The sequence below is a fragment of the Hypanus sabinus genome, chromosome 13, assembly GCF_030144855.1.
Source record: "Hypanus sabinus isolate sHypSab1 chromosome 13, sHypSab1.hap1, whole genome shotgun sequence".
Taxonomy (NCBI): Eukaryota; Metazoa; Chordata; class Chondrichthyes; order Myliobatiformes; family Dasyatidae; genus Hypanus; species Hypanus sabinus.
Window position 1 is genome coordinate 6,380,952 of NC_082718.1, and position 26,920 is coordinate 6,407,871.

General features: G+C 39.0%; 1 protein-coding gene across 4 annotated transcripts in view; it reads right to left on the bottom strand.

Annotated features, from left to right (window-relative positions):
• The window catches only part of nrf1 (nuclear respiratory factor 1), a 78,750-nt gene that overhangs the window by 30,059 nt on the left and 21,771 nt on the right, over nt 1-26,920 (bottom strand). For all 4 annotated transcript variants that reach the window (XM_059987050.1, XM_059987051.1, XM_059987052.1 and 1 more), the window contains 5 exons: nt 13,675-13,833; nt 12,095-12,280; nt 9,086-9,187; nt 6,282-6,439; nt 126-250 (listed from right to left, as the gene is read on the bottom strand). In XM_059987050.1, coding sequence (XP_059843033.1) covers nt 126-250; nt 6,282-6,439; nt 9,086-9,187; nt 12,095-12,280; nt 13,675-13,833 — 730 coding nt within the window. The remainder of the gene's footprint in view (nt 1-125; nt 251-6,281; nt 6,440-9,085; nt 9,188-12,094; nt 12,281-13,674; nt 13,834-26,920) is intronic.

Genomic DNA, 26,920 nt, shown 5'->3' on the forward strand with positions numbered 1-26,920 from the left:
GCCCTATGGAAATGTAGTTGAGGATGGACAAGACAAAAGAAGCATTTTAAAGTGAACAAAATCTATCTATTTCAAACCTAATCACCGCCCAAATGAAACTTTGCCAAGAAATAGACAGTTCTTACCATTAGCATCCTGAACACCAGTCAGCGCACCTACAGCAGCAGCAGTTTCTCCCGAGAGCACAATTTGGCCTCCACCTTGAAGGGTCGCTTCTGCAAGCGTAGCAACAGCATGAGCAGCAGCCTCACTGCAATAGAGAAAGGAATATATTGGGTATGCAATGGACCTGCTCAGGCTGACAACTGCCAGCAGAATCAAAAGAAAATATGTACATTAGTGGAAATAAGCACATATCTACATACAGAAACACTATTCATACAGAAACTAGACACTGTTCAATTTCCTCTTCATATATGCCAGCTCAATGAAAAGATCTTCTGCATTAACTCAGCTTCTCCACCACATTTACCCCATTCCTTTTTTTAAGTTATTATTAAATGGCATTGTATTTTCTGCAGTGCAGTCCACATCACAAATTGTGCATAAAAGTTTCTAATTTTCATCAGTTGATTTCCCAATCTGCCTGGCTAATAGAAACAATTTGATGCTACTTAATCATATTTGAACATTTCCATTACAATTCTGTCTAAGTTTCTTTGCTCCAAGGACAAACTGACCTTCTCTGTTCTCCTTGAATAAGCAAAAATAGGTAATCATATCAAAAGATGGTGCAGGCATGAAAATCCAAAAAAAAGCTGCAAATTGGAAACAAAAGCAGGAAATGCTAGAAATATATAACAGTTCAGTCAGTGTTTGTGGAATGAGAAAAAGTTAGTGTTTTATGTCCGCGATTCATTAGAACTTGGAAAGAGAACTTGGTTAAGTTATCTTTCACTAACAGAGAAGGTGGGAGAGGGAAAGGTAGAACAACCGGAATATTTCCAATAGGGCGAGACTAAATGAGTTAATGCAAAAGTAACACTTAGGATAATATTAGGTTTCTTTGTTTGTGTAGTGTTGCTAACATCAAGGCTGTGGGACATGCCCAGAAGTCCACGGCATAGAAACAGAAAAAGAAAAATTGAACTCAAATGAAGAAGGCAGGTATATCCAGTTCTGATACAGACCTGAAAGAAAGTGTGGCGCAGGTAAATCCATAAATATACACAGCTATTACAGAGCAAATGCATTAATAGCTTATTAAATAAATAAAAGCATACATATGTACTTTGCAAAAATCAAATGCTCCATTGTAAAAATCCCACACTTCGGTCTATTTGATTTCACTTTTCCAAGCATTTCAGCATTTAGTCTTCCTGTTGCAATTAAACACAAACATAAAGATTACTGACAAGAGATTAGTAAATAGAGGATACTAATTTCTGAAGCACTCTGTGATATTGCCCTTCCTTAGTGTTGCCTGGATTATGTGCACTGTTTCTGGAATTTGACTTGGACCACCTTCTCTGATGTGAAAGACAGGAAAGCCACCTTGGCAATTAAACTTAACACTCTTCTTTTCCAAACTGACCTGGGTCAATCCAAGTATCGGAGGCAAGCATGAATATTCCCTATGCTTACTTGCAGCAAAAACAAGATCCTGAACCCTTGAGTAAAAACAACAGTACAAATTCAAGCATCAACATCTTTCTTTTTAAGGAGCTTTTTCAAAGATTACTTTTTCTGAATAGACATTGATCAAGAGTTTATAAAACTTGCCTCTCATTGAGAAAGAAATATTCAAAGGATTAAAATGGCACATATGACTGTTTTTATTAGAAAAGAGACTAGGGAATGCTTGAACCAAACCTCTTCATCTCCCAGCTCCCACAAAACAGGCATGCTGTACCATTCTGCGCCTCAATTCACATCTTGCAAGTGGTGGGATTCTATGACACAGTTCAGATTCAGCTGGGAGACAGAACAGGAATTGGGGAGAAAAATCAATAGTGGAACAAATGTTTTATGAAGTGAACACAGCTTTTTTTTCTATACCACTAGTGTGCATTGTGGCCATTGACAAATACTTTAAATAAGTCAAGAGAGACTCTTCCTGTATAGCAAAGTAGAAAAATGGGACAGTGATTACAGCATACAACATGAAGAATGCAGTGAAGTTCCAGTCCAAACTCCTCATGCTGGTTGGAAAATACCAGTCACTATTGCCCTCTACTGGAAATAATGCCCACATGATAAGGGCTTTACTTAAAAAAAAGATTGCAGATTTATTTGATACCAGGAATTTTTTCTCCAGAAGTTGTGAGATGGGGTAGGAGATCACCAAAACCTGACATCAAGTAAAACTTCATGTAAATCAATATCACCTGAATCCTGTTGATTTTATTGATATTCTAATCAGCTAAACAGAGGTGCAAAAAGGGAACCTTATTAAATACATTGGGCTTGACAATGAGAGGTAGTGGTGGCTAATCAAATTTTGACAGCAGAGCATCAGTGAGGAGCATCACCATTCATTAATTCTTTAAAAACACTGACCAGAAAAAAATGTATTCAAATATCCAAGGCAAAATCTGTTCCACTGCACTTGGGTTCTGTTTAAGAACTCCGTAGGGAAACTCAACAAGCAGTCCCATTAACAATGCTTATCCAACAGCAGTACTTTGAACAATGCCCCTAAAAGAGACTTAATACCTACTCTAGTTGTAGTCTACCTACAAAACAGAAATCTCTCTGTTATTTTGTGATTTCAGCATGTGGATGACTCAAGTCAGGGGCCATCAAATTTGGCAACACAAAAATCAAGTACCTGCTTATATTTAAAAGCATTACTTGTCCATTTCCATAATTATCTCACTTCTGCTTCTCCATCTGCACTTAGGCAAGGCAGAATCAGGTACTACTAATGAAGTAACATCATAAAAGTTAGTAAGGGAAAAAAACAGACCAGGCATTCCACCTCCAAGCCTGTGAGCTATCCTAATGAAAATTAATGCATATAAGATGAACTCAGATAACATCACCCACCCAGCTCCATCCTCTCCAGCACCTCCCTCAAACTCCGAATTCCCTTCCCATATCAGCTGATATCCATTCTCAGGACTTGCATGACAGAGCTCTTAATTGCTTGTCAGAATCTGTAAAATCAAATTTGAGCAACGAATCTGATTCTAACATCACATAATGTAACAATGTTTTACAATGCAGAAGCAGACCAAACCAAAAGGTTCCTACAAGTATTGGGGAAAACTATCATTCCGACCATAAAGTTCTCTTCTTTTCACACTATACAATCCACCCGTTTACTCCATGGACTCCACTCAGGTGATTTAATTCCTTTGGAAATTCTAGATAAATAGTTTTGATTATAAAAGATAATTGAGTAAAATTCTAGAAAGTTACCAGCCTCATCATTGTTTAGTTTTCATAGTTATTGTGTCAAAGATACTGGGGAAAAAAGGGATTAAGCATCCAGATTCAAGATTATTTATTGTCATTCTTCAGTACACAAGTGTAAAGGAGAAGAAAATGATTGCTACTGAGGATCCAATGTCAAGTTTTGAGTATTTTAGTCTGTTCCTATTTAGTATCTTTCAAAGCCAAGACAACCCACTCACTTTCTTGCTCTTAAATTTAGAATCAAAAATCAGAGGAAGTCTGCTTTTGGTTGGTGTACTTGTTCTAAGATGTAGAATAAAATCCAGTCTAACGTACCAGCCACCTTCATTCTGCTATACTCATGCCTCAGTAACCAGTATTTGAAAACACATCCAGCTGGTGTTATTTCAAATAATGAGCTTAAACAACACAAATGAAAAACATGCTTTGGCCTCTGCCATGCGCATGGCACATCAGCAATATACAGGATGGGAAACTCCTTGCTTTATGACTGTATTCCAAAATAGGGCTTTGATGCATTCTGCTCAGGGATGCCAGACTTTGCTTCATGGATGACCAAGTTTATCCAGTGAGTACTACACTCACTTATGCCTTGGGCGGGGGGGGGGGGGTCTGAGATTTAACTTGTGGTTTATCCACAGGTGTAGTCTCAGCAGCAAAAGGTGTAAATTAGCTAAAGTATTTGCTTTATTAGCATGCCTTGCACAGCCTTCAACCAACAATGTAGGAAGTACAGAGGATAGTCCCACAATCAGTAATGATTAGTAGTCATGAGTCTGAATCAGTGATAAATGTTAGCCAGGGCACCCTACTCTTCACATTATCAGGAAATTTTAGACTCTACTTAAGAGCAGATGGGGACTCCTAACTATTTCATCTGAAAACTGACAGCTCCCACAGAACAAGGCTTCCTCAGTACTTTGTTGGTGATTTCTAATCAATTGAACCTGAAAACTAATTCTAGTTACTATCACATTGCTGATTGTGGGACCTTGCTCTGTGCAAACTGGCTACTGTACTTCCTACATTGTTGGTTGAAGGCTGTGCATGGCATGGTAATAAAAGCAAATATTTTATCTAACCTGCACCTTGGACACGTTATTACAAACACCTGTACACCTGCTCATTAATGTAAATATCTAATCAGTCAATCACGTGGCAGCAACTCAATACATAAAAGCATGTAGACGTCATCAAGCGATTCGGTTGTTGTTCAGATCAAACATCAGAATGGGGAAAATATGGGATCTAAGTGACTCTTAACTGTGGAATGATTGTTGTCATATGGATGGTTTGAGTATCTCAGAAATTGCTGATCTCTCAGAATTTTCATGCACAACAGTTCTCCAGAATTTACAGGGAATGATATAAAAAATAAAAAAAATCCAGTGAGCAGCAATTCTGTGAAGGTAAACTCCTTGCAATGAGATAGGTCAAGGGAGAATAACCAGACTGGTTCAAGTTGACAGGAAGGAACAGCAACTCAAATATCCACGTGCTACAACAGTGTTGTGGAGAACATTTCTGAACACACAACATGTCAAACCTTGAAGTGGATGGGCTAATAACCTAATAACGTGGCCACTGAGTGTACATAGCTGAATGTCTGATTATTGTATTTTGGAAGTGCCTGCTCAACACTCCTCTGCATCTCACTGTAATCATAGTGGAGCTTCACAAATGATGATCACCTATGTGTGATCACCATGAGAAGTTCAGGCATTCTGTGGAGATTTAAAAAAAAATCACACTTGTAAGAAAAACAGAAATTTAAGTCAAAGGATGGTGTTTAGACTCAGGGTGACCAATCAAAAACTCAATGCAAGTTGTAAGTAGAAAATATTGATAATATTCAGCAGATCAGTCTGTACCTGTGAAGAGAACAGATTACTTAAGGTGATAAACTCATAGTAGGAATAACTATCTGCTCACTTTTAGAGTAGGAGTCAGTGGTACCTCAGGGCCAAAATGTATCTTCAGGCTGCTCTCTGTTGCTTGGCTTCCTTGAACTAATTCTGGTGTCTAACTTGCACCTCTCTCAAACTGAGCTGCTCAAATGGACCCCTCAAGTGACAGCTTGCAGCCTACATACACTTTTACAGATTTGTCAATCCTCGGCTGCTAGTCATCCCAAGTTATTATTCTTCTCACCAGCAACATCCCCACTAGACCACTCCAGTCAAATTAGGTAATTATGTTCCATATAATCTCAAGATTACAAACTCACCTGTTTTGTAGCATTTCAAATCTGCTAAATAGGTTCAGAGAGGGATGAAAGAATCTTAAGCAAAATGCTTAGTTTTCACTTTACCCATAATCGCCCATAATTCAACTTTCCCTCCACACTACCTCACCACAACCCCAGATCAGCATACACCAGTGGCAATGTCTATGGATCTGAAAACTGGCACTGTGCTATGAGGAACAGTAATCCAAATCCAGCTATTCAAAATATTAATAGTAACTGAAGTACATCAACTGAGCTAGAAGAACGAGAAAAACTCGTTTTTTATTTATTTATTTATTTAGAGATATTTTATGGAGAGACAAGCTAGCAAGCATGGATATAGCCCTTTAAGCTGCACTGCCCAGCAACCCTGATTTAACCCTAATCTAATCATGGGACATTTTACAATGACCAAGCAACCTACTTGGTATGTCTTTGGACAGTGGGAGTAAACTGGAGGACCCAGAAAAAACCCACACATTCCACAGGGAGGATATACTGAGACTCCTTACAGAGGACTCTGGGATTGAACTCCAAACTCTAACACCCTTCGCTGTAATATTGTAGTGCTAACCACTATGCTACCATGGTGCCCCAAAGAGCAACTTTGAGAAAGACCTGGACATTATCCAGCTTTCAATGAGAACTGGAGGGGAACAAATGTCATCCTTGAGCACTATAGGCAGATACTCACCTGTTCAGTGCCATGGTAACAGTGGCCCCTTGCTGCATCTCTTGTGATGCAGCTACTGCAGCCTCTGCCAGAGAGGCCACAGCTTGAGTGGCTTCAGAAGCCTGGGTCGTCTGGATCGCCATTTCTCCACCTTGTAGAGTGGCCCAATTCTGTTCGACCTGTTCAGAGAAAGCACAAATTTTATGGCGAGACAAGCAAGCAAAATATATATATGTAAAATCAAACAAAAGTTTATATTTCTTCCATCACATGGAGTTATTCTGAATTATTTCAAAACCTATCAATCATATCTGGCTGAGGTGGCAACACTTACTGCTGTTGTGCAGTTTTTAAACCAAATGAACCTCCAGTTAAAACTCATGATACTTCTCACAGTTTGTGTTAAAATTAATTTTCAGAACTTAGATATAATTCACTCACCTATTTTTTTTATCCTGCTTTCAAGTGCACAATAGCTAAGTGTAATATATTCTATGTCACAAATACAAACAGCTATAATTCACAGATCAACTTTTATAACTTCCCCTGGATAAAACCAAAGCAGACTTTAATTTAGCCTTAAAATTGGTTTCCTCTTTGCTTAATCCTTTGACTTTCTTCATTTCAGCATCACACCAGTTTAAAATCCATGTGATGCTGGCAGCTTCCTATGTTGTAACCAATAGTAACTGGCTAACACCAGAATAAACTCCTAACTTTAAATCAGTCTTCTTTTCGTTTCAATTTGCAGATTTCACTCGATCCCTGGAATAAACACTGATATTCTCTTACTTAGTTATATCCTCTATTTCAGTGCAAACTGCTAGACATAGACAGCATCTTAAAGGGATTAGAAGCTGAAGACACAAGAAACTGCAGATGCTAGAATCAATATGCTGGAGGAACCCAGGAGCTGATGCAGGGTTTCCACACCAATCCCATGCACCCCCACCCCATCAATGCTGGAGTTTAGAGCTCCTCCAGCAGATTGTTTGTTGCTAGGGATTAAAAGCTGTTGTGCTTATGGCTGAGTTATTGTACTAAGAGATAGAACATACCACAGTGTTTGCCAGATTGCCCTTTTGCACAAGCAAGATATATGCAGCCTATTGAAATAATGAGAGATACTACCCACTGCAAAAAGATCCTTCCTAATTTTATTTTTTAGATGAAATGGTGGATACCAATACTTAGCTATAAATTGGTGTATTTCTGATAGCTCTCTGGGGATTATACCTGTGGCTTGATTTTCAGGAATGGTATTGTAGCACATGGACTGATCAAAACAGATAGAATTGCCACAGGAACCATTCAACATGAGCCGAGGAACACAATTCCCTCTGGCCACAGGTGAAGAGATGGTGGACACAGATCTTATTAAGATGTTACCATTGTTTACAAAAAGGAAAAAGGACTGAGTCATCAATCGAGCTAACATGAATGGCGAGTTAATTAATCCAAATAATTTCTAAGAACTGCTAAAAGTACATAGAAAGGGACAAACAAGTCACGGGCACTCAGGAAGGTAGATGATATTTTTTTAAGAAGGGTGGGAAAGTCTGACCGATTTCACTGACCTTTTTTTGGAGGGAGCAAGAAAGTAAGTAATTGAAAATAGTACATTTGATATAGTTGACACAGATTTTAACAAGGTTGTGATTAGGAAAATAAGAATCCATGGGATCCAACTTCACTGAGTGACAAATAATAGAAAAAATGTCTGGTGAGTGTTTTAATGACTAGAAGGCTCTTTGCAGTAGGCTTCGGCAGGATTCAGTTGGACATTTTGATAAGGGAATACATCATTGATTTAAACAAACGATCTAGTCAAGCAACTCAGGTTGAGCAGCATCTATTTTGGGGTTGGGGTGGACGTAACTGTTGGCATTTCGGGTCACAATCAATTATGAGGACCCAAAGCTATGATAATTCAGTTCCACTCCCCACAGATGTTGCTTGACCCAGCTGAATTATTCCTACAGATTGTATGGCTCTAGATTCCAGCATGTACAGTTTCTTGTGTCTCCACTTAAATTTAAATATACAAATTTTGGTTAAGGGATTAGCAGATTGCACAAAAAATGATCATGTTTGATGGTGTGGAAGGTAGCTGTAGGAAGACTAGTCTGGGGGACAGGAAAACAACAAGCAGGAGTCAATTATAAGACGCTTTAGGGAATGTATTGGGTGAAGTCGAAATATAGCAAGCAAGTATACTGTATACTGAAAAATGGTTGAGAAACAGCAGGACCTTATAGCGCATGACCAAATTTTTTTTGAAGGCAACAGCATCAATAGAGAATGATTAAAAGGCAAAAGCAATATTTTACATTATGGGCAAGTTTCAGAATATGAAAGTAGGTATGTCATGTTAAAATTGCATAAGCCATTAGTTAGATAACAGTGAAGAGTAGTGTATGCAGTCTTCATTACCATCTTTTAGGAAGAATATACATTGATTCCTCTTGATATATCAATTACTTTCGAAATGATTTAGATTGATCTTCAGAGTTTTCTGGACAATTAATTCAGCACCCATGTTAGGCTGATAGGCTTGTGATTCCTTGGTTTGTTCTTTTCCTGTCCCTAATTGGCATCTATGCACTTATGAATGAAAAGCAGAATGAAGGATGAACAGTCTCCTCATCTTTTGTTCAATGCTTTCCCATTCTACAAACCCTTACTAAATCTAAGTGGATAGGATTATGGATATCTGTATTGCCAGTGTGGAGCTTAGATTATCAGAATGTGTGGGGCTCAGTGGGAGGATGGAAACAGCATCACACCCACCCCTCCAACAGTGCATGAGCAATTATTGAACTCACCTCTCCATCCTGTACAGTGGAGTAATTCACCTGAGCAACAGTTACCGTTCCTGGGAGCTCAGAAGCATCGGCCAGAGTTGCAACTGTTGCACCCGTGCCAACCTGCAAACAAGAAAGAACAGTGCTTTAATGTGCAGCAGAGTGCCTTTATTCCCTAACCATTTTGCCCTAAAAATTGTTCTTTGTTAAAATTAAACTAATTAGTGCCTCAGTTCCACGTGATACTTTATTGAATGTGGTCTGATGCAAAGCAGTGAAGTCTATCTTCCACCTATTAGAAATATTTTCAGGTACGCAGGACCCTTGGCATCGTCTGTGATCCCTTCCAGCTGTCCAGCAATCTCTTTGACATCACCCCCCACCCCCCAATCAGGCATGAAGTACCATAGCATTAGGATAAGAACTGTTAGGATGGGAAACAGCTTCTTCCCCCAGGTCGTAAGGTGACTGAACTCCCTGCCACCACCCAGGCCTTATCACATATGAAACATCAACAACATTATACTGTTTACTTTTAAAACTTGTATCGTATATACACCTTACTAGTTGTTAATTTACTTATGGTGATATTACTTTCTGTTATGAATGTGAGTTATGTACCGTATTGTGCACCTTGATCTGGAGGAATGTTGTTCCATTTGGTAGTATATATGTGTATGGCTGAATGACAATAAACTTTGGGAAACTCTTATTTTTCATTCTTTATTCTAAGATGGATAGGGAAATGGTGCCAAGTCCTTCTTAATTGGTCGCATTATCATTGTTAGGAAGAAGGAAAATCCACAAGCTCCACCACTGGAAAGATTGCAAGGGGATGGTCTGGAAAAAGGAGGATCAGATGATATGCATCATATTTTATAAAAGACAACAGAAAGATCAGAAACGTTATGTGGTTTCCTACCCTACGCCTAATGGTAACTTAAAAGCGTAGTTTTTGTTATTACTATAGGGTAAGAGGTGTAATAGTTAATTTGAAAACTTCCAATGTACTAAATGATTGAAGGCCAAATATTGGGCAAGATACCAAGAGTGTTCTTCTTTGAACCGTGCCATAGGATCTTCTCTAAAGTCACATGCAAAAGCTGTGACTCTGAGAATGCAACTCACTGCATTGGAGTCCATTGGGAAGCCGAGGACATTAACCATCTCGTTCAGGCACAGAAAGTGGGCATGGAAGAAGATAAAGATACTTAACAAACACAAGGTTGAAGATAATGAGTATAGTCTTCACTGGAGAAAATTTCAGACCTCTCCAAACAGGTTATCATACTTGCTCTGCAACACATCAGAGAACGTGGAGGAATAGAGATAAATGGTGGAGAGTACAGATGGCTGCAGCAGCAAGCATATAGAGTATAATGTTGCGGGAGAGTATCACCAAAGGGCATCATATAGTTAAGAAGCACAAGTGAGACAAAATAAATCCACAAACAACTTTAGATGTAAAAGAAGAGGAAAGGAAAAGATGTCCTTTCAGAGACTCTTTGGGAACAATAATATAGATAACAATGGAGCCCACTGTATGATATCTCAGAAGGATATTACAGAAGGACCTGCAATCAACCCTGTCAAAGGCATGAGTCAGGTCAAGGATGAGGCTGTGACTGTCACAGACACAGAGGAAAATCCTATATATTGGCGATGAGGATTGTTTCTTTGTTGCAGCATAGGACACAGTCTTACTGCAATTTAAAAATGGGAGTTGCAGAATAGACGGACAAATTCAAGACCTTCAGACTGGCAAGGAAAGATTGAAGCTAGAAGTCAGAAAAAAGGGGTCAAGAGAGTGAAGGGTTAGAACCGGAGGAGAGAACCTTTTATAAATATCAGGAAAGGGTGATTGGGCATCAAGACTTCGAGATCATTTGATGCAGCAGAACGTGGGAGTCGTGGGCAAGATATGTTATGGGAAGACACAGGAGGCGTTAGGAGAGGACCATGTTTTTTGATCTACTAGAACTCTTTGAGGTAGTAGAATAGATAAGGGGATTTTGTGGATGTGGTGTATTTGTATTTTTAGAAAACTTGTTAAGGTCTCACACATGAGGTTGACCAACAGGCTAGAGCAGTTTAAAAAAAAAACAGGAAATTAAATAAAAATGGAAAATCCTCAGATTAGGCATCATCTCTGCAAAGAAAAACAGAGCTAATGTATCAACCAAAATCTGCATGTATTCATTTTGCAATTTGGCCAAGATGTTGACTCCGTTTCTCTTTCCACAGAAACCACACTAGGGTTGGCCAGTTTTCTAAATGAGCACAATTAGAGCAGATTAGGCCTCTGTTCTCTAGCATTTAGAAGATCGAAAGATTGTAATTATTTTACTTAGCGATATAGCACAGAATAGGGCTTTCTGGCTTTTTGAACCACGCCACCCCAACCCCTCCTCCTACCATCCCGATTTATCCCTAACCTAATCACAGGACAATTTACAATGACCAATTAACCTACTAACTGGTATATCTTTGGACTGTGGGAGAAAACCGGAGTGCTGGGGAAAAACCAGATATCCCACAGGGAGTCTGTACAGTCTTTACAGATGATGCCAGAAATGAACTCTGAACTCTGACACTCCTCGAGATGTAATAACATCATGCAAACCACTACACTAATATGATGACCTACTTAAGAGTAATTTCTAAAATTCTTACAGGGCTCAACAGGCTGCATGCTTCCTCAAGCTGAGTTTAGAATTGGGCTTACAGTCTCAGATTCTCTGAGAAGAGGAGAGACTTCTTTGCTTACAGGGTAGTGAATCTTTGGAGTCTATAGCTGTGAAGGCTCAGTAATTGAGTTCATTCAAATCAGAGATTGATAGCTTACTGGATATTTAGTGAATCAAGGGATATGAAGAGTGAGCAGAAAAGTGACAGTGAGATAGAAAATCTGCAATGATTCTGATAGATGGAGAAACAGGACTGAATGGCCTCTTCTTGATCTTATTTTTTATATTTCATAAGATGACTATGTACCAGATATGATTCTGTGAGGAAAAGCAGAAAATTCACCTGTATAAGGGAGACTGTCCCATCTGGGTTACTGATCGTCTGTACCACTGTCTGAGAAGGGACGAGGTGGGCAATGTGTGTCTGTGGCTGAGTCTGCTGATCTTCAAAAGCATACAACAAATCCTCCCTCCCATGCTGCTTGTAACAGTTTTTAACTATCGTCCTCAGTGCCTGCGTCCAGGATACCTATGGCAGAAAATTCAACATTTAAACATAATCACATATCAGAAAGTTACACCACCTCCACCTTACCTTAAAAGGTATAGACTTGGTCAGTTTCCAGATGATTCCTTTGTAGCAGTAATTATGAGATAACCTCAAGGAACAGACTGATTAGCATAAACATACCTTGCAATAAAAAAGGCCTTTCTGCCCAGGTGATCCATGCTGGAACATATATTACACTTTGTATAAGGTTATCTCATCCCTCTTTGTGGAAGCATCGTCTCTACAAAATGAACTTCAGTTTCAGCAATTGCGTGGTAATAAAGAGGTCTCATATTTCATGAGAACTGCATGCAAAGTCAGGATGGAAGAATAAGGCAAAACTGTGATGCATTTACACAGATTCCCAATAGCTAGTAGCTTGTATAGTACTGAAACAGGCCACCCTATCCCAACAAGATCATGGCTCGTCTTTCCTCTGCTAAATGCATCAATAAAGAAGCTTCTTTTAATTGCATGTTAGAATTTCATTTGGTGATCTCTAATTACATGTTCCCCTCAAGTGGAAATATTCTCTCTCAATCCACAATAAAAACCCTTCATCATTTAAAAACTTTTAATATATCATGTCACAGATTTTTCTTTTCAGCAGAAAACAGATCTAGTCTGTTCATCATTTTCTGGCGAGTATACTCTCGCATTTTGCTAACCTTCTTATAAATGTTTGGCACCCTCTCTTCTGCCGTAACATGATAAATAAAAGTGTAAGTAATTCTCCAAATGTGATTTAACTAGGGTTCCATATAGGAATATTGTGATCCTCTTATTTTCAATTTTACAACTCTAAAAATTTCCCCATTTTTAATGGCATTGCTAATTCGAACTTCAAGTTGACAAAGTCAGAGAGAAAGCAAAGGACTTTTGCAAAAGGCATGAGAACAAAAGAGGTTCACTTCTACAGAAAAAGTATGTTGAATTTGCTTCAAACTTTGTTTAGAGCACCTAGAATAGAGAGAGCACTTTTGGTCTGCATGTTGTAAAAAAGATATTAGGCAATGTGAAAAGACTTATCAAATCCTCTTCCCTCACGGCATCATTTACTTGAAATCTATCTGTTGATACTCCTGCAGAGAATACTCTCCCACAAGGTTATGATTTTTCATAGCTTCTATTACATTACATTACATTAGGAGTCTTGCACAAAAATCTCCTATGCCATTGTCACTTTTTCTCACTAATAAATGTTCACTTTTGAAAGACGACAGAATCACAATGAACTGGAAAATTAACAACACGAAAGCAAGTGACTACTTTCAGCTGTTTATGACTTTCTGGTGGTCTGCTATTCAGCTCCAGTTCAGAAGCTCCCATTCTCTGATATAACAAGGTCCAGCAGCCCATGGCAACCTACTTACCCGCTGTTTCTGTTCCTCTGAACGCACATCACTGCGAACATTGGCCCAAGGAATATCATCAGGCCACCACACAGGCCGGCAGCTCTCCTTCCCCCAGCCAGGTTTTCCACGTCCTGTTGAGTACTTCAGCATTTCTGGAATAAAAGCTCGGAGCTGTGCCTGGAACAAGCAAGATGGAAAGTGAGAGTAACTCTGTCTATCAAAATACTTGTAAGAAATCAAGGTTCTCATGTTTACAAAGGGAACTCATTACTCAGGAGGTAGTCAGAAAACGTTTTGTCTAAAAATAATGGAGATGTTTGAGCTGTGTTGGTGGGTGGGGGATTATTTAAATTTGGGACCAGTAACAGATCGCAGAGTTGCCAGGGGCATAGTGACATTTGCACTGAACTTTGAGGTGAGTGGTCCCGGGGTTGAATCCAATCAGCTCCTTGCATGCTTTCCATCTGTACTGGGTTGAGTGTCAAGGTAGCAGCTCAGCCTTGTAAAGAACAGAAAAACGGTAAGGAAACGGCAAGGTTGCCATCCAATGCACCATAAGGTACAGAGAATAAAACAAAAACCAGATAGCAGAGGTTTGCTTTGTCCTGTGTACTTTACTCCTACTGCCAAATAAATGACAAATACATCAAATCCAGCTCCTGAAATTCCTCTGTACTTCTAACTTCATTTGGTGAAGGAGAGGTGCAGGGTGCTGGGAGTAGGGGAACAATGCTTTATTTGTTGAACTAAATGATGTCAAAAGCTCCAAGACTGAAAGCTGTTTGATTTTTGGTTGTCATGCAGCTATCTTAGTAAATTCATCTTTGATTTTTTTTTGTTTCAATTAAGATGCCAGTTTGGGAATCAGAAAGCTTCCCATTTTACATACTATAAATAGCATGTACTGTAGATTATAAATTAGTTCACATTAATTTGAATTCAATTTTCTCATCCAAAAAGCAGGGCTAAACAAATTGTGTCTCATCTATTGATTGAAGTAGATTAACTACATTCATACTGGATTAAAGCACCAATTGAATTAGGACTGGATCACCTGTGTCCAATCAAATAGATTAGTTGTTCAAGCCATAGAATGATTACATTTACCCATCAAGTACTATCTCTAAGTGAAAATAATTCAGCTAGTCCCAGTCCCCTGCCCTCACTCCTAAGTACTGTAAATTCTGATTAACTCTTTCTCTCCTCTTACAATGCTTTGTTCATGCACCTATAGAATATTTTTGGATTGCATTTTATATTTGCTGTCAATCTTTTCTCTCTGCCTTTCATTTCCTTTTTTTAAACCTTCCTCTATGAACTTCGTGAGCATCTTACTTTTCACTTGTTAACAACCTAGTAGCAGTCATGTGATTTTTATTTTACACTCCAGCTTTAAGGTCATTCAAAGTTCTATCTTTGATCTCCTTAACCTTAGCAATGAAAAGTCTAGGTACAGTGGATATGGAAAAGATGTTTCCCACAGTGTTTGAGTCTAAGACCAGAGTGTACAGCCTCAGAATAGAAGGATGACCCTTTAGAACAGAGATGAGGAGGAATTTCTTTAGCCAGACAGCGGTGAATCTGTGGAATCTGTCGCTATAGATGGCTATGAAGGACAAGTCATTCAGTATATTTTAAGCAGCGATTGAAATATATCCAACCTCTTAGTAGTTAGGAGGACAAGGTTATGGAGTGAAGGAGGAAAATAAATCAGCCATGATCAAATGGTGGAGCAGATGCAATGGCCTAATTCTACTCCCATGTCTTATGATCTTCTCCCTACATTGAAACACTCCCATCTTAAAGGTATAGTTTAATTAACTTTCTGCTGCTAAATTTTAATTCTAATTTACCCATGCTAAATCTGTTCTCATCCCACTGAAACTGCTCCTTTCTTAATTAACTACTTTTACCATGGAGATATATATATCCTTTCATAGCTATTCTATTCTGCACTACACCTATACTGGCTAATTTCCCAGAATCACTAAGTAATGCACCCGATTAGTCCAGAAACATGCTGATGAAGAAAATTCTCCTGAACTTTCTTGCGAAAAGCCATCCTCTTGTTCTTCTGTTACTGCTACAGCAGGACTCCTGTCACTCTCTATGACTTTTCCACATCTCTAACTTTTCTATAGGCTCACTCTTCAGATACAAGTCTTCCTACTATTATGCAACTGATATAATTACACCTCTATTGTTTTTTGAAGTTCTAAAACTGTTTCCATTTCTTCCGTTCAAATATTTATCATCACTGCAGTATAATGATTTTCATTAGCCCACTCTCTTCTACATCCCCAGTTTATTTTTGCCTCTTTCCTTGTTGTGTGCTAAAATCTGTTAGGAATGGTGGCAGAAAGTGGTACATGCCATTGAGAACCTGCTACATTTTTTAAAATCAAAAATATTAAAAGCAGGCATTACTTTGTAGACGTTTAGGGTTCCTCCAATATCTTATTTGGCAGTCTCAATATGACTCCCTCATGTGTACCTTCTTAATGATTACAGTTGGATTGGAAGTAGATGTGCTGCAGTTTAAACCTTTTTTCGGATGTTTATCTACAAAACTGGATTGAGAATATAGGGAAGTGAATCAATTTGGAGTGCAAAACAAGCAGTGGTACCTAGCTTTAGCACAGCCTCTCAATATCTACTTACATAAAAAAGCAGCAGTAGGTCTTCTATCCACATGTACCTACTCTGTAAAGCAATAAGATTGTAATGGATCTTTTACCACTGCACCTTGTACTAATCACCTATTCCTCAATCCATTAATAATCAAAAATCCATATATCACAAAGGAACACTTCTCGCTTAGCGGATGGTGTTATGTTTTGTAATTTCAAAACATTAAACTAATTCAAAGGAAGTCACGGGAGTCTAGGAATGTGCGTCTAACTTCATCTTTACTTTAAGTGATGTGCATACATATGTGGTGGGGTGTTATGTAATTCACGTATTTATACATATAACCCGTAATAAATTATTTAAACAAACAAGAATGCTTCATCAAATATATATGTACGTCACTCAAATACTATTGAAATATTAAATACACAACACTCCTCACTGCTTAGTTATAAACTCCAACTGAATATAGAATGTATCTCAACTATATACACAATACATTATATAATACATCCACAGCATAGTAAATTTTAAATTGTCTCATTCAGACCTAATAATTTAATTGCTGTGGAGGCCTTCTTACTTTTGTAGAATAGTGTCTTTCCTGACACAGGGGGTCATTCTGCTTGGCAGGTGATACTTGTGACTGTGAAAACAATCTCAGGTTCTGAGGCCTCTGCCGTAGTCGTTGCACAAGCTGATTCTGAGACTGCAGAAAGTGGTTCTGATATCTCTGGATACCTTTCTTCTCCTTACTTTTTCTTCTTCCAGTTTGTGCATCTTGATCTAGGGAAGATGCTCATATTTCTCTGGAGTTTTCTCTTATTAATCCTTCTATTGCTCCCTTTACAATCTGATCTCTCCTCTGATTTTCTGCATCCACAATGTCAACCAACGAACCCTCTGTTTCTGTATCTCCATTGATTTCTTTCTGGGCTTTGGTCTTTTTGCCTCCCAGTTGAAGTTCAAGCAATAATCTAAATACACTCAAATACTGGTTCTTTACACTCACAAAAGCTAAATGCATGCAACTTTCCTGAAGTTCCTTGAACTCTCTCCCAGATTAAAACCAAGCTACATTTCATAAGTAACCATTTGATTTAATATATCAGCAGTTTTCTCAAACCTGTTGTAGTTGGACCACTGATTTTATCACTTACATGTTTCCTCTAAGCAGCATGGTCCTTCCTTGGACCAATATGCTTTCCAACCAGAGGCACAGAGGTTGGCATTAACACCTATTTACCCTCTTTTGATAATGGTTCATGGGGTACAGCATGGAGACAGCTGTGGCATCATCCAGTACTCATCTTAATTTTCTTTCAGTTGGTTCCATTGCAGAAGACATGGTATGCAAATAGTGGATGGATTTCCAATCAAGTTGTAGTTGTTTCAGCCAATCACGCCCCCACAATGTTGATCCTCCTATATTTACCACATACAAGCCCAAGGTGGCTTGTTGGTTATTGTATTTCACTGTTCTGAATGTCATTCCTACAGGACTTATCTTCTCTCCAGAATAAGTTTTTATTTGGATATCTGCACACTTCAGTTTAGTATCTTTGAAATCTTAGACTTATTTTGTGAAATGACTGAAACAGCTGAACCAATATCTAATCCCATTTTAATTAACTTGCCATTCACTTCTGATTTAAGCCAAATTGCTCATCTGTTGTTAAGTTTTCACATTGTAAATGTCAATGAGTACCCAGTCCTGAGTTACTCTCATCATTATCACATTTTTCTTTAACAGCATGCAGATTTGTGCTCTTTTTGAAACTGTAAATTGACTTTTTATCCTTTTCTCTTCTCTGTGCAGTCCATTTACTTTTGTCTACCCAACATGCTCTTTGTATGTGTCCCAATTTGTTGCATTTTCTGCAAGTTTTGCTTTCAAACCTGCATTGATCTGGTGTATCTGAGCCCCTGCCATAACAGTAACACAATTTGTTCAGCCTGGCTGGTTTCTGTTTAGATGTTGAAATTTCGTTCATGCTCACTTTCATTCCTGACTGCAGCTTAACTGCATCTCTGTCTGGAGTTTCCATTGATACAGTGATTTCAACTGCTCTTTTAAATGTAAGGTGTGATTCAGTGAGGAGCCATTTTTGAATGCTTTCTTGTACAATTCCACAAACTAAGTGATCTCTCTGTGCATCATTAAGACCATTAACGAATTGACAATGCGGACAATCTCTGCAATTTGGCCACGTTCGCTGAAATGGACTCCCTTTCTTTATGATTCTGCTTATGAAACCTAAAGTGTTCTGCAATCAACAAGGGCTTCAGTTCTAAATGTTGCTGCATTACTTTGGCAAAATCAGCAAAGTTCATTTCTGATGGTTTGGTTGGAGCAATCAAACTTTGAAGCAAACTGTATGCCTTTAAACCCAATGCACTCAGTAAAATTGGTATTTGTTTCTCAGTGGCTATTTTGTTTGCTTCAAGATATTGTTGAATTAGTTCACGAGCCAGTTACTAACTGTGTAATTAAACTTGTCAATCTTACTGATGTAGCCAGCCATTTTTGTGTTTATTTGTGATTATTATCACCTGGTTCTCATTCTTTATGAACCTGTGAATTCTTCTGTTTTCTTACTTTAAAAAAAAACTCTATCGTGTCTTCCCTTGCAAGAACACGTGCTGCATTGTTTTTTAAATTCCAACATCCTTTTCTTAGACCTAAACTCTTCTGTTATACCTGCCTTTTGCACTAGCCGTTTACATCCTGTTTCACAGTTCATCAGTAGTAAGACTCTAATAATCTGGTACCTTGGAGGCCTTGATAACCCCAGACTAGAATATTTTCTTAGTACAAGTTACAGTTGAGACACTGAATAAGAACTCAAGGAATGAACATGTACACACAAAATGCTTCAATTACAACTAAATAAGACCATAAGACATAGGGGCAGAAGTCAGCTGCCATTCGGCCCATCGAGCCTGCTCCACCATTCCATCATGTCTGGTTTACTATCCCTCTTAACCCCATTCTCCTGCCTTCCCCAGTAATCTTCATAATCTTTGGCTAATCAAGAACCTATCAATGCCCACTTTAAATATACTCAATGACTTGACCTTCACAGCCATCTCTACAATGAATTCCACAGATTTACCACCCTCAGGCTAAAGAAAATCCCTCCTCATCTCTGTTCTAAATGGACGTCCCTCTATTCTAAGGCTGTACCCTCTGGTCCTAAACGCATCCACTGTAGGAAACATCCTCTCCACATCCACTCTATCTAGGTCTTTCAATGTTCGATAGATTTCAATGAGATTTGATCTCATTCTTCTAAACTCTAGAGGCCCATGAAATGATGGAAAGATGTCATATTTTTAACAGAAGGTAGGTTGAAGACAGACAAGTTCTAGAAATTTCTGGAAAACAGGCTCAAGACTCCTGTGAGGCTCAACTGGTTTCATTAAGTAGCTGAGACATTAATTGTTTTTTAATATACAACTAATCTCAGTTTCAAGAGTTTCGGGTGTGCGTGCAAGTATATAGGAGAAAAAATAAATTATTCCTCTGGGCACCAACCAATGACATCTGGAGTTGACAGAGAGACAACAGAGGAGGCTTAGCTCTGATTGGTTCCCATGTGGACTATTGACGTTTTCATTACTCTTTACACAGGCCACACAAATCACTGGAACATATTGTAATTTTGAATTTACTCCACTTTTCAATTATAGTCCTAACCAATTTGTGAACCAATTCCATACAACTTGATTAATGCCCCATAACATCTTTATGTTTTTTAAAAATCATTTTCAGCCTTAAAATAGTTAGCAATTAATAGTGTCAAATGCCACTTACTGAAGAGATCCAAAACTCTGTATGTAGAAATATTTTCAAACTTCACTCCTAATAACACATAGGACACAGAAAATCTACAGCACATTACAGACCCTTTGACCCACAATGTTGTGCTGACCATAAAACCTACTGTAGAAGTTGCCTAGAATTTCCCAACTGTATTGCCCTCTATTTTTCTAAGCTCCACGTACCTATCTAACAGGCTCTTAAAAGACCCTCTAACACTTTCGCTGGCAGTGCATTCCACACATCCACCACTCTCTGTGTGAAAAACTTACCTCTGACATCCCCCTTGTACCTACTTCCAAGCACCTTAAAACCATGCTCCTTCGTGTTAGTCATTTCTGCCCTGGAAAAAGCCTCTGGCTATCCACACGATCAATGCCCCTCATTATCTTATAAAACTCTATCCTCTGTTGCTCCAAGGAGAAAAGGCCAAGTTCACTCAACCTATTCTCATAAGGCATGCTCTCCAAGCCAGGCATCATCCTTGTAAATCTCCTCTATGCCCTCTCTATAGCATCCACATCCTTCCTGTAATGAGGTGATCAGAACTGCAGACAGTACTCCGGGGAGGGGGGGGGGGGGTCTAACCAAGGTCTTAGAGAGCTGTAACATTACCTCACAGCTCTTGAACTCAGTCCGATGGTTGATGAAAGCCAACACACCATATGCCTTCTTAACAATATTGTCAACCTGTGCAGCAGCTTTGAGTGTCCTATGGACATGGACCCCATGACCTCGCTAATCCTCCACACTGCCAAGAGTCTTACCATTACTATATTCTGTCTTCAAATTTGTCCTGCCCGAAATGAACCACCTCACACTTACCTGGGTTGAACTCCATCTGCCACTTCTCAGCCCAGTTCTGCATCCTATCAATGTACCCCTATAACCTCTGACAGCCTCCACAATATCCACAACACCCTCAACCTTTGTGTCATCAGCAAATTTACTAACCCACCCTTCTACTTCTTCATTCAGGTCACTTATAAAGATCACAAAGAGGAGGGGTCCCAAAACTCTTCAGAACAGCACTAGTCACCGTACTCCATGCAGAATACAAACCATCCACTACCACTCTTTGCCTTCTGTGGTCAAGACAATTCTGGATCCACAAAGCAAAGTTTCCTTGGATCCCATGCCTCATTACTTTCTGAATGAGCCTTGCATGGGGAACCTTTTCAAATGCCTTACTGAAATCCATATACACAATATCCTCAACTCTGCCTTCATCAATGTGTTTTGTTACAACACTTCACTGTGATATTTAGTCTAAGAATCACAAGCAGATTTACAGTACCTTATTAATTCCACTGAAAAAAATGCTAAAATCACTTATGAATTCTATAAATTTCAGGGAATTTAACACTGGCTTGTTTAACCTTGCTATGTAACTTAACTTGGTCTAAATTTTGATCAGATCAAAGGTTTACTATAGGAACAAAACTTCAACACTTTTATATTATTGCTGAAGGTATCATTCAATGCTGAACATGAACAAAAATGTTTTCATGCTGTATAACTTTACGCTGTGGTATTCAGCATCAAGAGAAACAAGATGTCTGAGGAGAGAAAGGGATGAAAATTTAAGCCAAAGAGTCAGATGTGATTATATCTCTATTGGCCAGAATACTACATTATTTTCATAAAACTGCTACCAGTTTTCCACAAGTAAACATCCAAGATTTTCACTAGAACTTTGAACATCTGAACAAAATTGTAGATCTCAACAATCCAACTTATTGTGAGAAATTCTACAGTAGTGTACAAAACTCTTAGACATGTTTATAGCTAGGGTGCCCAAGACTTTTCGCGGTACTGTACTTGTCAATGCAGAGTGGAGAATGAGCTTATAGATCTGGTGGGAACAAAGGATATTGGGAATGGCAGAGGTGGAGTGTTGCAGTAGGGGTGAGGGACAGGTGACAGAGAAGGAGCTAGGTGCCGACACATGCAGTCCTGAGACACCGGCGAGGTCATTTGATTGCAAACAATTGGTTTATTGATCATTGTAGAATGTCTCTCTGGTGCTTCCTGCTCCCTACCTCTCTCCCTTCCCTTTTTCCCAACTGTGGTACCCCTCTCCCCACACCCTTTCCATTCTCAGTCCACAATAGAGACTCAAATCAGAATCAGGTTTATCGTCACACATATATCTCATGATTTTTTTTGTTGTCCACCCCTAAGACTTTTATGCAGTACTATACCTTCAGCTTTGGACAGAACAGTCTAGCAATGGGTCAGGTGGCTTTAAATGAGCCATAATGAATAAAGAGCAGTGAATACAAAATTAAAACAAAAATACTTAAAGTATATTGTCTCATTATTTTTTTCCTGATACATTTGTGAAGAGAATGATAAATCATCGCCTTACTTGGTCAACAATAAGATAGTGATTTTTATTATCATTTGAAATACTTGCGCACCCTAATACGCTTGAGCTTGCAGTCACCCAAAGTAGTCTGTCAACTGATAATATCTAACAAATATAACTTTGCCAGCACCATTCACTCCCCAAGAGAAATAGACAAGGAGTAATTCCAATGACAATAATGATAAACACAATAGCCCGGTATACAGTCATTATATTATTCTGGCTCTTTTACTCAAGTCAAGTCAAATCAACTTTTATTGTCATTTTGACCATAACTGCTGATACAGTGCATAGTAAAAATGAGACAACGTTTTTCAGGACCATGGTTTATTCTTGTACAATCTCAGCTGAAACACTCCAGTCTATACCCACTGACCTCAGCAACCACGGGCTGGCTAGTTTTTGTTATATTGGATATTTGTGTGAAAGGTAGCTGCTACATTTACTAATTACACCTGTCTTTTATATGAAGCCTATTAATATACGACAAATGATAAAATGCTACACATGAGAGGTAAATGTGGGAAAAGAGAAATTAAACTTTCATTTGAAACAGATTTTGCAAAATCAAAGAGTAATTACTGGCTCAAAATGGCCACTTCTGGGGACGAATAAAGCTCAGTTGCTAACACAAGATTTCAGCTTCAGTAACCTGTTTTATGCGTTTCTTGTTTTGCCGAAGTATTGAACCTCCTCCCCCTATCTGCTCCTGGGATCCTTTGGCTACTTTCCAGATGGTTTTAATTACAGCTCTGGGAGTGTACTGGGGCTGCAGCAGCTTGACGCTCTTGTTAAGAGGGTCCTTTTCTAATCCACTGGGGACACAATAAGCAAACAGCCTCATACCTGGTTCAGCCCAACTCTAATTAGCAGCTCACGGCAACCATCTCACCTGGCTCACTCAGTAACAAGCAGAATAAAACACATACACTTGTCATACTAGCATTCATCAAACACAAGGAACTGTTGAAATTAGGACCAGGCACGTGCGCATGTTACACCTGCTCACAAGAGCCACGTAAAGACAATCAGCAACAAGATTATCTCCCACGAGATCCAAACTCTCCATGCAATTAATAGGCAAGACATTTATTTCTTCTGCCGTTCATTTACTCAGCTCAGTATGACTCACTTGAGGCAGCTGTATGTTGCCCGATGAAACTACTATTGGTGAGAACTTTGGATTCTTAAATATGTCCCCACGTAGTTGCACTAGTTATTTACTTCACACAGGTGTGAGAGAGGTAATAGTCACTAGAGAAATATTTTCAAGCTTGTTTTCCTTGTACATCTAAACAATACATTTTTCCTATGAATGCTGAAGGCTCTTGGTTACATAGGGATGCAGTCTCATATTGGCATCACTCCAGTACCTCTCCACATGTGACTCATGCAAACAAGAGTTGGAAAATTATCCAGTCAAGTCAGATAGAGTCATTTTCCCAACACCTGACATCTATTCTCTATAACACACCTTTAGAGCATGGTTATCAGGAGTTATCTGGAGAGTGGATATCAGGAGTGGGAATTTTCCCCGCTCTCTCCAATTCCGTGCAGGAGTTATTCAGCAAATCTAGCCTGATTATTAAAGGATAGAAGAAACTAATGAGCTGGTTTGTGCAGTTGGATAGTTTGTATCTTGGCAAGGGTAATGGACAACAAACATAATATGCTTTTGGAGGAAGAGAAGCTACTGAAGGTATATGAATTGGCAGATTATGAGGATATTTAACACTTATCCTAGTGAATTACCAGAATACAGAGCGACCAGCAACCAAATTCTTTAGCTGACTGAAGAAAGCCAACAAGAAATTGTAGAAGATAGTCCAGTGCAGTTGGAAATTCCAGGACAACAGAATATTTTTAAAGTTGTGGAAAGGGTATTTATGCACTGTATGTGGATTAGAGGAAGGTAGTTGATAAAACCCTTCATTAGAAATGGAAACTATTGATCTTATTTGGAAATTGGCTAGGCATTGACAGACAAAATAACTTGGTGGAGGTCCACTGCTCATCACATTCATTAACCCTGAGTTGTTTGGAAATAACAATCATGGATGGCACTGTAAGCAGTAGAAGCGGAAGCGTTAAGTTATATTGTCTCAATAAATGTCAAACAAAGGGCAAATCTGTTGTAAGTGGATTTGAAGCTAGAAAATGGGAGGGCATCAACTTTAAGCCTAAAGAGGAGACAATAGACTAAGTTATAAACAAAGCGACTTAGGGGCCCATGCACATATTTTTCTTGTTCCTTCTTTAGTTTTAAAGTGAGAAGGGGCATTGCTAACGTGGCAAGTTAAAATGCTAGGGGAGTAAATATACTAAGAGTTATTTAGATACGCATGTGAACAGACAGGGAATTGAGAACTATAGATTACATAGAGGAAAATGTGCAGATTAAGCAGGCATAATGATTGCTATAGACATCATGGACCAGTGGTGCACTGTTTAAATGTCATGAACAGATTCTGAATATCTAATGGGATAGTTGTGCTTATACCTGAAGGACAAAACTAGGGGGAGTAACCTGAGTAAGCTGCTCCTGGACTGCATGCACACCACACCTCCAGGGTAATGCATTGGAATAGAGGAAACGCAGCACACACTTACCAGAATATCTGGACTTCAAGGGTCAATTAACCTGGAGAAATTCCACAAATTACAGGAGAAATCTGGTAGCTTCATATGGGGTCAGTGTGGACATGGTGGAGGATTACAAATACCTGGGGATACGAACGGACAATAAACTGGACTGGTCAAAGAACACTGAGGCAGTCTACAAGAAGGGTCAGAGCCGTCTCTATATCCTGAGGAGAGTGAGGTCCTTTAACATCTGCCGGACGATGCTGAAGACGTTCTACGAGTCTGTGGTGGCCAGTGCTATCATGTTTGCTGTTGTGTGCCGGGGCAGCAGGCTGAAGGTAGCAGACACCAACAGAATCAACAAACTCATTCGTAAGGTCAGTGATGTTGTGAGGGTGGAACTGGACTCTCTGACGGTGGTGTCTGATGCTGTCCAAGTTGCATGCCATCTTGGACAATGTCTCCCATCCACTCCATAATGTACTGGTTAGGCACAGAAGTACATTCAGCCAGAGACTCATTCCACTGAGATGCAACACTGAGCGTCATAGGAAGTCATTCCTGCCTGTGGCCATCAAACTTTACAACTCCTCCCTCGGAGTGTCAGACACCCTGAGCCAATAGGCTGGTCTTGGACTAATTTCCACTTGGCATAATTTACTTAGCATTATTTAATTATTTATGGTTTTATATTGCTATATTTCTACACTATTCTTGGTTGGTGCAACTGTAACGAAACCCAATTTCCCCCGGGATCAATAAAGTATGTCTGTCTGTCTGTAAAAGATATTAAGGTATTAATGAAAACTCATAATATTGACGGAGAGAAATGATTTCCAGCTGGATGAGGCAAAGAAAAGGAAAATTGCAACAAAACCTTCCAAGAAACATTTCTGTGTGTATCGAGTGAACAAAGAAATATCTTGTTTAAATGCCAACTGTTGCTAGGTAGTTTATTAATTTTAGATTTCAAGTTTTCTTAATAAAGGTAAAAATTTGCATTTGTATATTTTGAAAGATTTTAAGACATTCAACAGGTACAAAACAAGTCAAACTATTTGTCTTGGCTTCCTTGAGCAGCCTCCACGAAGGTCATTTGTTGGTGTTTGGTCCATAGCCTTCTAAAACTTTCTAATCCATGTATCTGTCCAACTGCCTATTAAAAGTTGTTATTACATCTGTCTCAACCACTTCCTCTGACAGCTTATACCAAACAGATACCACCTTCTGTGGGGTGAAAAACACCCTTAAGTTCTTATTAAATATTTCCTCTCTCACTTTAAAGCTATGCCCTCTAGTATTTGATTCCCTAAGCTTGGGAAAAAGACTGATGTGAATTCACCCTATGTGTATACACAATAATTTTATACATGAAACACTCTGATTCCATCTGCTGCGCAAGTCTAGGGAAGACGATCTCTGGCCCCACCAAACGTGGGAGGTTGAAACACAAGCCCCCCACTCTGTGTGGATGTTGCATGATCCATTATCCTGTTACAAATAAGTACCATGAAATAACAGACTGTACACTGCATACAACTAAAAGATTTAGCTTTATAATTCTTAGTTTGACTTAAGGGTTAGTAAAGAAAAAGCAAAAAAAAAGAGAAGGGTCCCTTTTTAATGAAACTGTCTAACATGCACCGGTTGGAGTTCACGGTTTCCCCTTCGCCAATCCTCCTTCGATCTCCCCGGGCTTTGTTGAATCATGGCCCCGCTCCGGGTCGACTCCTCCAACCTCTTCTCTCAAGCCCAACCTTAGTGCCCCTCAATCCAGCCATCCTAATTGGATGGCACACAATTCTCCCATCTCTCATCTTCAACAGTAGCCCAAACAAGTAACTTGCACAGAACAG